Source organism: Aythya fuligula, chromosome 14 (genome assembly GCF_009819795.1).
Source record: "Aythya fuligula isolate bAytFul2 chromosome 14, bAytFul2.pri, whole genome shotgun sequence".
Taxonomy (NCBI): domain Eukaryota; kingdom Metazoa; phylum Chordata; class Aves; order Anseriformes; family Anatidae; genus Aythya; species Aythya fuligula.
Genome location: NC_045572.1, coordinates 9360459 through 9373311, shown reverse-complemented (window position 1 = coordinate 9373311; position 12853 = coordinate 9360459). Strand labels below are relative to the sequence as shown.

The following is a 12853-nucleotide window of genomic DNA, read 5'->3' as shown; positions in this document are numbered from 1 at the left end:
TTCTTTGCCCTTGCCCTGTGCTGCTTGCTGTTGGTTGTGTTAAATACAAGATCAGGCAAACCCCAAAGGCCAGTTTACATTTTTATGTTTTGTTTTTGCAGATCTCCATCACAGATGGAATTTTTGCTGGTCATTTCTTGGAACCAATCCATTAGCAGGACAAACCAAAAGAAGAGAGGGCAGTGAAAACCAATCCCATGACAGAGACGGAGGAAAGAAGAATCAATAAACAAGCAGAAATCAGTTCTCCACCGGGGTTGGGTTCGCTAAGGGCTGGCTCACGATGACTTGCACCACGTAGTCCTTTGGGATTTTCAGCTCCTCCAGTTTCATTTTGTCTGCGAGGGGCCTGCCCGAGAAGAACCAGCGCTGGCTGCCGGGCTCCACTCCCTCCACCGCATGCAGCCGCCTCTTCATGTGGTACACCGTGTCCATGCTGCGGACCATCAGTTTGAGGTCTTTGCCTGTGGACAGGCGCAAACGAAGCTGGCATTCGTGCCCCGAGTTAGGCGGCGGGTCGGGGATATCCAGAGTCTCCAGGTCGCCTTTCTCCTCGATCATGTTGATGGGGGGAGCGAGGCAGTAGACGGGGAGCTGGTACCGGTTGCCCAGTTCATCGTAACACTCCGTAAGAGCACCTTCAGGAGGTAAGAGAGAAGGGGGAAAGTGAGCATCAATGCATTTCACATTGAAAACTGAAGCACTTGTGCTTGGAAACGTTGACCCTGCTGTTAATGCACCTGATAAGGACTAATTTCAGGCCTTACCGGATCAGTAGGAAACCTTGAAGTATTCATTAAAAATTGCTTACTTTGTTTTCATATGGAAACTTGGGGTTGAGTTAAAGCACTCCCCACAAAAGCCAAACGCACCCAACCCGACAGATAAAGCAGGGTAAACTTCAAAAGCAGCAGGAAGGAAAAGATGAGGGAGGATACTATTTTCTCCACGTGTAATTTAAACAAAGAGCATTTCACTGGCAGCATGGATGAGATTTAGGGCATGCGAACACCCAGAAAACACTGCTGGGATGAAACGCGCGATCCCAAACCCAAAATGGCAAAGACTGGAGGCAAAAGACTACTATGAAAGAATGATTTTGTAACTTCTCAAACATTCAAAAATTGCTGAAGTGGTTTTATATAGGATTTGTGTTTTAGTGATAACTGCCAGAGAAAATAAACATGACCACCCAAGTTCAACAACTCTGTGGCTGTGGTGTCATCGCTGGAGCAGTGACATGCAGCGACACAGAACTGATGCAAGTTTAAAGCAGCTCCCACATTCAAATCCCTGAAGTTTCAGGAATGAATTTTCTCCCCCCAAAATCCCGAGAGGTTCCCCAGGATGATCTGGGTGTTTGTGTTAAAGCAAGACAGGGAAGCGGTGTGTTGCCTTGCATATGGCATATCCTTCCCTACTGAAATTGTGCAACATGCACACAGAACAGCTCGGAATTACAGCTCCTACAGAACTAACAAACAGCTTTTTGCCTTTTTAAAAAAAAAAAAAACAAAAAAACAAAACAACAACAAAAACAAAAAAACAATGAAACACCCTCACACCCTTTATAAAAAGGCATTTCAAGAACTACCCCTGACAAACAGCAGCACATTTTTCATTACCTCCTAAGAGTTCAAGTGTCAGAAGCCCAGAAACGAGAGCCCTAACACACAGCACCTATCACCTCTTGCAGCGAGCCAGGAAAACAAGACGCAGAGGAAGTTACATCCCAGTCCCAACAGAAATCCCTTCTCAGAGGGGTTAAAAACCCCAGGTAGTCACACTCCAAATAAATGCTGCACCAGTGTCTTGGGTTTACCTGCTGTAACAGATTTCCACATTTTTGCCCCTAGAGGGGGCACATTCACTTGCAAGATTCTCCATCCTTTTGTAGTTGGAAGTGTTTGAAGAGCAGCCAAGTCCTTGAGCTACAGAATATTTAAAAAACTCTTTGACTCGGCAGTTCTGCACACAATGCTCTACTGCTCCTTGTTATAAACTAAGGCTTTTTCTTGTTTTGTTTTCTTGGTTGGAGGCTTTTCTGTGCTGACAGTGAGTTGTCTTAAACTTCGCTGTTTGATCAGCAAAATTACTGCACTATAAAATTATAACTTGGGGATTTGTTGTTGCTTAGCTCACTCTTGTGCCAGATATATACTGTCTTTCAGGCAGAAATTCCCCATTTTTTTTATTTTTTTTTTAAGGGTAATTTATGTTGATGAACACAGGAAATCTTTGGCTAAAATATCAGTGTTTTAGGTACAGCCACTTTGGGGGGCTATTCTGTTTGTACCACTAGTGCTGAGGCTGTCATGCAGTGATATTTGTTGGGAAAACAAAGCAAAGAAAGGAAATTCTGCAGAAATAGTTATACCATTCAGTAGAGTCTTGTATCATTTATGAATCTCAGAGCAAACCAGCTTTATCAAAATTGTATTGGATCCAGAGCTTCCAGCATACTGTGTGTGTGATTTATATACCAGGGCCTGAAGCTCTCATATTTTAGTTTTAAAATGATAATTTCATTCTGTACACCTAATCAATTTAGGTAATGGCACAGTACTAACTTTAAATCAATGCATAGGAAAAAGCAGACAGTTTTTTGTTTTTTTGTTTTGGCTGAAAAGAGAAAAACCCAAACCCCAGTAATTCTTAAATTTAGGTAGAAAAGATAAAATTGTACCATTGGTAGGTATCTTAAAAAGGATGTCCCTATTTTAGAGAAGTACACTAAAGAGTTAATTTCAATTACAATGGTAAGCTAGCTATGGTATTTATTCATCATTTATATCCTTGCCCAGTTGAACTAACATCAAGGTCAAAGCATATGCTATAAACATGGGATTGCTTAATCATAATCAGATAAACAAAATTAAAATCCTCTGAAAGAGCAGCTAACTTGGAGGTGTGGGCGAGTTTTTTTTGTTTTGTTTGTTTTTATTTAAGACAGCACAGAAAACCTCTTGCCAATAAAACCTGCACAGTTTCATCCAAGGCTGACGATCAGTTAGTGACAAATTGATGATGCAAGCACAAGTTACCATAAACCTAACCAACAAACGCCCATCCCTTCACTCTTGCTGGTAAAAATATTCCTAAGACCCTCGAGCCGTCTCACGTACCACTCGATATCGTCAAGACTGGACATATTGATTAAAGCAGAAGTCTCCTGCAAGCTGAGGAGACTTTACGACTGCACCTACTTAGCCAGACCACGTCTGCAAGAGCCCAGAGGGGGGTCAGGAGGCGTCAGCCCTCGGTCCCGACAGACGTACGGATGGATGGCTGCGCACAGGCACGCAGCACTGCCCCGTCCTCTTCAGACAGCTCATTCACGCAGGGCTCCTCCAGGCTCTAAGGGATTTTTGAAGAGGATGGGGCTCTGCTGACAACCTTCAAAATGCTGTCAACGGTAACAACTCGAAGGCAGGGCGTGAAGAAGCATCGTGTTGGTTGCAGCTCAGAAGTTAAGGGACGGCTGAGTGCTTTTACCTGAAGGGACGGTGAGTCTGGAGCTATTTTAAGCAATGCAGGCAAAGCAAGTTATCGGAGAGGAAAAGAGAAAGCGAGCACATTACCCACAGCCATCACGACCGGGCCTATCTCCCCAGCCAGATGGCAGCTCTTCACCGAGGCGTTCGCTGCAGCGTCCCTTGCACAGAGCAGAGCACACGGCGAATTACACGTCGGGACTGCAGCCCCCTCCTAATTTCCCTGCTATAATTGAAAACCATGTTTCTGAGCCTTCCTGCGAGATACATCAGCTCTGGCCACAGAAGTCATTCAGCACAAAGGGGCATGAAAAGAATGTCAAGCTCTCATGAAAAAACACAGAGAAATAAAAAAAAATAAATTATTTTTTGTAAGGTTTCCCTGTTCCCTAGGCAACAAGGGTCCTCAGCAGCCGGTTACGGCACAGGAAGGATGCAGCCTCCCTTAAAACGGAGGAAAAGCAAGTGCCACACACGGAGGTACACACGTGAAAGCCCAAGATGTTATAAAAAGACTTTAAAACAATAGCAAGGAGAGAATAAATTAAGCACATTGATACTTTATATGCTTGAGTATTCATCATGCACTTAAATAGTTCTCTAGATGTTCTCATGACTTCAGTGATGACACACTAATCCTTTCCAAAGCTAGAACCACAGGCAGGTGGTGTTTTTGTTGTTGTCTTTTAGTATTATTTTTTAATAGTTCGAAAGTAATACAGCCCTGGAGACCGGGGAATTCTGGAAAGAACCACAAGACCAAGCTTCTTGCTGGTTGTTATCCAGGTAGGAGACAGCTTGAGAGTTTCGGGTGGAAAAATAAGCAGATGTGATCATCCAGCATACGGAATTGAAACATTTCGAAATGAATTGCTTTGCAGGCCATAAAGTTGTTTTCCTAAGATTATTAGGATGTGGATGTTTCTCTGGATTTGTAAGGGAAAACACTGAAAAAGGACTGGCTGAGATACTGTTTCCATCCCCAATGAGTTCCAAATTTGGATGTACTGGCCTTTTGCACATGAGAGCACTACCAGTGAGAGACCTAACCAGCACAAAGGTAAACTTCTCTAAGAGTTACTGAAATTAGGTGTATATGAGCACCTCCATCCAGAAACATAAAAAAGCTTTAATGCATTTTAATGGCATTTCTAGAAAGCTACATAACATTCTTTCTTACGAAAAAGCAACAAATTTCTCGTTTTCTGTTCCTAAAGTGCCTTTTAAGATTTTGAGCAGTTTTGCAGAGGGTTGCTCAGAAAAACCGAGCAGATTTCTTTTCTTACTCCCCTCCCCCAGACAGACTTGCTGCAGGAAGAGAAATTAAAACAACACAACCTAAAATCTAGCATTGCAAAGAGACTAGCTAATTTAAGGAGCTTAAGTGTCTGTGTATAACACATTTGCCCTAGGAACAGCTGCTTTGTTTGTTTTTCTTACTGAAAAACTCCACTCCAAAACCAAGCTCAGCATGGATTGCCGAATGAATTGGCAATAGCAGAGCTCTCACCTGTAGACTACTGCTTTTTACCCAAAACAGGTCATGAATGCCTGAAACTCATTACAAGCATCAGGAAACAAGTGGGTCTTATTCTGGATCCTACAGCACAACAATTCCTAGAGAGCACTGATTAAGTCAGGCAGAAAAGCCGAACTATCTCTTCATCTGTATTAGCAGCTGATTCCAGGTCATGGCTGGGAAACGCAGAACCTTGTAAGAAAAAAGCACACTGACGTCAACAGCACGCACGAGTGGTGAAGGGTGACTTTGCTCGCTAAGAGAACAGGATTGAGCCAAACAAGTGAAAACACGCAGAGCTTTGTTCTAGCTCACCTACAACCACTGCAAACCGGGAGGAGTTAAAAGACAGAAGTTATTTCACATTGAAGTCCGTATAATGTAATGACAACTGTAAGGGATTAATGCTGCAGTTAGCAGCTGTACTCGCCCATTTTCTGGAGAGCACCGTGTGGGAGTTACTTGTGGAAGCCTGTGCCTCAAAACATGTATGGAGAACACTAAACTAGAATCATTAGTGGTGTGGATGAACCATTTCATAATGAACTAAATACATGGGCCCCCTCTCATGCTTCTTCCACAGTAAATTTCCATGGGCCATGCACATTTAAGCTACAATAAGCGATGTACAGTCTTGTTTCTCAACTCTTTATGAAGATATGCACTTGCCTTCTAAGCCACTGCACAACCACTGACCCAACGCTGCTCTGCTCTCATTTTCAGCCTATTTTTATTCCAACGAACTTACTCCAGCACCTTAAAAAATGCGTTTTGTAAGTCATAAGTGTTAAGCATTTAATAATTCCCATTTCAAGTTCCCTGAGAAAGCTCTTCCATTAGGAGAGCATCATCGGTCTGGCTCCGTTCCATGGCAGAGCCGCTCCCAGAGGCGGCAGGGGATGCCAGAGCTTCGGGAGCTGCTCGACGAGCGGGGCCCGGCTCATTCCTGCTTGTGGCAACTGGCACAAGACAGACTGGAATTGCGCTTAGCGTACTGCGAGGGAGAGGAGCAGGAAATTTTGGCACTCTGCTACTGCCTTTGTAATCGTCCCGCCCCGTTCCTGGCAGGAGATGTAGCTAGTGGGTGCTGCACTGAGTCAGCTACCGCACTGTTCATACTCAGATCCCTGCTTGGGTGCTCTTCAGCGAGCCGAGCTCACCTGGGCTCCAAGATTGCTGATAAAATAATGTATGTTCAGCTGTCTGAAGGAGCTTGCAAAGCAGTAATGCAAGACATGCTTGCAGCAGAGCACTGGACTGGACAGCCTCGTGTGTCCCTTCCAACCTGAAGGATCCCAGCTAGCTGTAATTAACAGCAGAGCTCAGCCCGAGTATCTAGTCAGAGATCGCGTGCATGTTCAAGTCCTCTGCTTCCAGTGCAGCAGACCTCACCCGAGCGAGGGGCAGGGTTTGTGAAGCAGATCTCATGAGTAATCCATTCTTTAAACCAGTTTTGCAACTCACGCCTGCAGGCTGGAACACAGGAGGGTAACCCAAGCTGCTCCCACCACATCAGCAGCACGGGGCGCCTGCAGAAACAAGCCAGGAAAACTGAGACGCAACGAGACAAGTTTGGTTCAGCAGCAATTTGCTGGGTAAGAGGGATACACCATCACTACCCAAGTGAGAGACACACTTCATGCACGTGTTGTAAATTAAAGCCGATCTGTCTGCACGTCATCACTACCTACTTTTGTCTTTGCATTTGTATTGGGTTGGATTTGAGGGGTGGGAGGGAGCAGGGAAGGAGCAGAGGTGTTTCGTTTGGAAAAGGCTGGTGCAGATATGGAAAGTGCATTACTGGATATGCTGAGCCCGTCTCTCTGTCGTAACAGCACCAGCATCAGTTAATTCGTTAGCACTGATTAACTGGGCTGAAGGTAAAAGTTAATTAAGATTAACATCATCTTCTGAAAGACAAATTTCAGCACTAGAATAGCAATCCACTTTTCCTCAGATTTCAGCCACAGTTAGTACAACCCTGCACATCTCCTGCCAGATAACCCCTCTAAATAAGTGGGGCGCCAAAATCCAGGCTGGAAGCAAAGCCCCCCTACGTGACCCTTAGAGCAACACCAAGCCACTCAACTGGGTTTCACCACAAATGGGTGATGATGGGGCACGCAGATACACACACTGCCTACTACACACTCCACATAACAGGGACCGAGTTGACCCTATGGCAGTCTTCTCTGTCAACTCTGACAGAATGCATCATTTCATCCCAAAACATAAGGGGCAGAGGAGGCAGCAACCATTTGCATGTTTCTTCTATTCATGTTTTAGCCACAAGAAATTGCTTTTTCTTTCCTCAGATAAGAGAATAATTGTGTTTCAAGCATGAAATCTGCAATGTGCAATTCCCCCCTCAATTTTCAGGGGACCATGGCAGTGGTAGGCCCATAAGAACTGGGGTCTGCAGTCTCACCTTGCTTTCCTGGTCAATGGCATGGCAGTCCTGCTGGACAAGGAGAGGAAGCTAGAGAAGAGGTGATCTACATCTGAAAGCTCAAAGTTTAACAGCGATGTAACTTACAGAACAGTTACTTTTTGCTTTATATGTTTAAGTAGAGCACAAATACCTACAGCGAGGTTCATTCTGTTTTCACCTTCTCTAGTTGATGCACTCAACTAAGCCACAAGCTGAGCTAACGTGTACCTGTAACTCACAACAGAGCAGAGGGCAGCCAATAACTAGACCAGGACCACCGCTAATAACTGTGAGCTAAACATCACAAGAAGACCATGAACTTTAACCACAACTGTGGGTTCAGAGGCTGGTTAACCAGTCACACGGTCATAGCATCATTTACAGTAAATTTCCACTTCTGTTTCCTTGCGGGCTTTTGCTGTGCTACAAACTCTAGAAGGGGTTTGCTGGTGAGCATTCCTTTAACCAAATGAGGTTTGATAGAGAAAGTCAATTATGCATTAATGCTCCGTAGTTGTCACATTAACAATACCATATGTACTGCCACTTCTCCACCACGCTGTAAAACTTCAATCTAATATTGCAAGAAGGTAACAGCTTTCAAGAAACATTACATCAGGGTTCAAAGATGACAAGTCGTTTTACTAATGAAGTATTCATGCACTATTCTGCTTTGCATTTCATTAAAATGGATGTCTGTCTAGACAGGCTTCTTAGATAACCAGATTTTCATTTTTTGGTAAAAGAGCTCCTCTGTATATCCTTTTCATTTGCATTTGCTGTTCTCCATTATCCATTTTCTTTAAGGGGGTGAAGTGGTGTTAGGGGAAAAAAAAAAGGATGGTATTCTGATCATCTGAGCCTGCATCACATCCCTCCACACACAGCTAACTCCACAATGTGACCAGGTTATCCGGTCAGTGGGAGGATGCACAGAAGCAGAAAGGCCACCACAAAACAAAGCATATCAGCTCTTGAGCTACAAACATCTCATTTTTTTTCAGAAATAGAAGAGAAGGTGCCATTCAGACAGAAGAAGTTGTGTTAAATCTAAACAAGACCCCTGTATTTACATTTACAACAGGGCTCCATCACCCTATGAGCAACAACATGCTTTGGGAGCACTGTTTTCTGAGGGAAAAAAGCCTTTGCCCATTACAACAGGATGTTTTGCATAATAACCACATACAGAACATCCAGCTATTCAGCCTCACTTTCCTAACATGACAAACTGCTTTGCTATTTCCAGTTACTCCTGGAAGACAAGGTAACTGCTCTCTATTTGCATTTCCCTTTAAGAGGATTTTCCTCTCGCTGAGATCAGCAGGGCACTATTGATCAACACCATAAACTACTTCATCATCCAACAAATATGCCAGAGCCTGCTGCACTCCTTTCCAAATAAAGGACAAAAGGCAAAGACAGCAGCTTTACCTTTGCTTGGGACTAATCTCATTAGGTGCAATCCACTTGTCCTTGCTGCTTGTTCTACCTTGCACTGACTCATGTACCGACCCCAAGACACAGCACATCCTTTCTCTTGGCAGGCAGAGAAGGCATGGTGTGACCAGTGGAAGCAGTGCCCTGCACGGGGAGGTCCCAACAGCAACTCAAACAGTTGCTGAAACTCGAGCTGCTCCATCCCCACTGCATGACCAGCGTCAGGGCGCTTAACCTTGAGCAACCCCCTGCCAGCCACAATGCCCTCTCTGGGCAGCAGAATGATATTTGAGACTGAGTCTAATATGAGCTAGAAGTGGATATGGATGGAAATTTGGCTCAGGACGGTACTTATTATAGCTTGAGCTAACACAGCAGCAGAGACAACCCCGCAGACTGAACACAAAAGCAAACGTAGGCTTTTATGGAATGCACTGAAGTCCCACATCGGTTTACAGCGAGAGATGGACATGTGAAAAACGTCTGCTTTCTAAGACTAAACAGCAATCCATTCCCCTCCACAACCTACCTACATGCAACAGGGGGATGGGAAGAAAGAATAACCTAGATAAGTTTGCCCTGTAACATTTTGTTACTGCTCCCAAACTTGCTGATACCCCTGTGTTGACATTCAAAGCCAAGTTACTGAGCACCGAGTCATTCATTTGCATGCTCAGTCTCCAAGGATAACCAGGAAAAATGTTAAAGGCTCCAGGGAGGTCAAGCAGACTGACATAATCCCACATTAGTACCTATGTCCTAAAATAAAACTACAACACAGGACTATTTAAAAAGAAGGAAAGAGGAAGGGAGGGAGGGAGGGAGGGAGGGAGGATTAAATAAGGTTACGGAAAAGATTTAAAGCAAATCTGCAGAATTGCTTTTTACTCCATGTAACGTCCTCTTTACCCTCCAAGGTGTTGTTCCTTCAGTTACCTTACTTATAATAAATAAATAAAAAAGTACTGAGTAAGCATAAATGTAGAAGGCAATGTTAGTTAAATCTGTATCGCCCTCTAAGTGTGTAAATTTGGGGGGAGTCTGCACAAATTATGAGAACCCAGGCAGGTTAAAAATATAACACCTAGCTGTAATCTACAAAAAATTACTTGATTGCTACAAAACAATTAAAGACGGGCCTATAATTTAATTATTTTTTTTCTGAACAATGAAATTACTTAGAAATTAGTACTTTTTCTTTTTACTGGTAAATCCATATTTCACCAGATGAAGCCAGTGTCTCCCACATGGTTTTGTGAGGCTTCAACACTCCTTTGCCTACCAGCCTGGTAAACCTGCAAAGCGCTGGGCAGTGCAAGATATCCAGGAACCGGGGAGTTTTCTCCTCCATTTCCAGTGGTAAATCTATTCTGTAATACTCACTGAAACCCTGCAATGACTTAAAGTTACCACCTCAAAGTGTTTATTGAAAGACAATGTGGAAGATTTAGAGTGCTAACACATCTCCTTTTGGGTCGCTTGCCGACTTGTGAGTACTGTGTGGCTCCATAACGCACACCATGTAGGACTTCTCCTTAGTCATCACCTGACCCCAAAAGAAGCCAATTCCTGCAACTCAGACACTTCTGAACATAACTATTTTGCCTTGGCCTTGTAGAAAAGATACAATCATCGTCTTATTCAGATATTTTAAGCTGGAACAGAGAAAGATGACAGATATGCTGACCACCACCCACTCCAGATCACGGAGGAAGAGTGGGGTGCAAGAGTGGGCAGAGAACAAGCGAGGCACCTAAGGCCTTGCTGACCCCTCATTTATCTACTCAATCCTCCTAACACGCAGTGCTTCAGGTGCACCAGTTTGGGGGAAGAACATCTATATCAATTACAGAAACAATACCACCTCCGAAGACCACCTGTGCAGGGCAAAGGCAGCTCCTAGGTGGCTCTCGTGGCTTACACTGTTATTTTCTATGAGGAATACATTTTAAATGCTTCATATTTCTTTTTCTCATTTTACTAGCAGACAGCAAGGCAGATTAAGCAGATACCCTGTTTCATTGTTGTAAGCAGTCAAGGAGGGGGTAGAAGTCCACTGTGGAGTATCTAATAAACTACACATCACGTCCTGGCCACTACCAGATACCAAAGGAATTATTCACCTAAGCAGACATTTTCCTATCCAGAAGATCTGCAACACACCATCGACAAGCAGTCTGCAGCTCATTTGTTGCTTAATGGTTAGACTTGATGATCTTAGAGGTATTTTTCAACCTAAATGATTCTTCTGAAATGAATTTGAGACATTTTTTCATCACAAGGCCAATTTTATTTTGAGTGTTTAATGGCCATCATGTACAGTCAGTCAGTCTTTTTTTTTTTTTCTTCTTCCCCTTAAAGCAGTTAGCTGCACTTTCCTGGCCACACGTTAATGGTACAAAAAATTGCAGTTTTGAGAACAGTGCTGCACAGTCGTCCTTACCACAGCAGAAAAGGCAAACTGAAACCAAAGACAGAAAACAGACGGGCATATGCTACCAGGGGAAGAGACTTGAGAAGAGTCCAAGCAATTATGTTGACGAAGCTCCTCAAAATACCTTTCAAAAACAAGAGCAGAAGTTAAAAATATTTAAGGAAAACAACTGTAGGATGTAGCCATAAGTGCATTTTTACTTGAAGGGTTGATGCTTTCTAACCTGCACTTAGATATGTAACTATTTCAGTCAGCCACAACTGCTTTACATCCTGATGACTTGATTCAATATTCCATTTGAGGAAAACATGGAAATCCAGCATCCCTCAGAAAGGATACTGTGCATCTATTTTAAAAACATTAATCGCAGCAGTAATGTCAGACAGCATTATCTTAGCTGCTGATCATCAGGACTCAAGAGGTTTTTGAGAAAATACACTGCGTTTCAAGGTTAGGAGTCCTGCCAAGTACCCATTCCAGCCTGCGCAGCAGTAACGTGTCCTTTGCTGGCTTCAAGACACTTCACCAGGAGCAGCAATGAGACTTGTGCAATTCCTACTGAAAACACACGATTCATGAGAAAGCTGCCACAGACACATCACAGTGCCATGAGCACTCATGAAGGCTATAAGGAACCACAGAATGGTTTGGAAGGGACCTTAAAGATCACCCAGTTCCACACCCAGCTGTGTGCAGGGATGCCCTCCACTAGATCAGGTTGCCCAAAGCCCCATCCAACCTGGCCTTGGCCAGTTCCAGGGATGGGGCATCCACAACATCTAGAAATCTGATGAAAACATAATAAAAATAAAAATGGGTGCACCACTGAAATAAAAGTACCTGCAGTAGCAATGTAACAATCCCATTCAAACAGTTCTCATTATTTGACTCATTGATAAGCCATTGGCATTTCCCTTCATTCTCCTCTCACAAAACTCCATGTTGAGCTTTCCACTACATGCTATGCAAAGTGGTTGCAATACATAAAACAAACAATAAACCGGCCAAACATTAGTCTGGCTGTTATTTCCTTCCTCAAGAAGCAAAGAAACATGCACACTTCGGAGCACTGTGCAGTAGGCGCTCTAGATGCAACCTTCTCAAACGGAATTTGCCAATTATAGAAGAATTTATTGGCATTTCTCTAGTTTTCAGCCAGGGGATCTCTTGAAGGGCTCACTTTTACGAGCGTTTCTCTAATGAATGCTGCTATATAAACATACGGTTCTGATCTGGCCACAGGCTGCACAGTGACAGCCTAGCAATGGATGATAATCAAAGCACCTCTCATGTATCTCTGCCTCTCACCTCTAATCACACCGCAGTAGAGCGCCGTCCTCCCAGGACACAGGGGACACATCCCAGAGCTCTTCAGAAACCTGGCATCACACCCAGCTTACAACTCTCCAGCAGAGGGGATGGAAATGATTAACCCATTTAACGATGCTGTTAAGAGTCACTTTGTTACGTGGCAGACCGAGGTTCCTCTGCAGTGCGTTGCATTTTCAATCGGTGCTGGTTTACATACTTGTCCG

At 43.8% G+C, this 12853-nt stretch overlaps 1 protein-coding gene across 1 annotated transcript in view; it reads right to left on the bottom strand.

Annotated features, from left to right (window-relative positions):
• The window catches only part of UBTD2 (ubiquitin domain containing 2), a 53952-nt gene continuing 41099 nt past the window's right edge, over positions 1-12853 (bottom strand). Inside the window, exon 3 of the mRNA XM_032196913.1 lies at positions 1-638. Coding sequence (XP_032052804.1) covers positions 241-638 — 398 coding nt within the window. The 3' untranslated portion in view covers positions 1-240. The remainder of the gene's footprint in view (positions 639-12853) is intronic.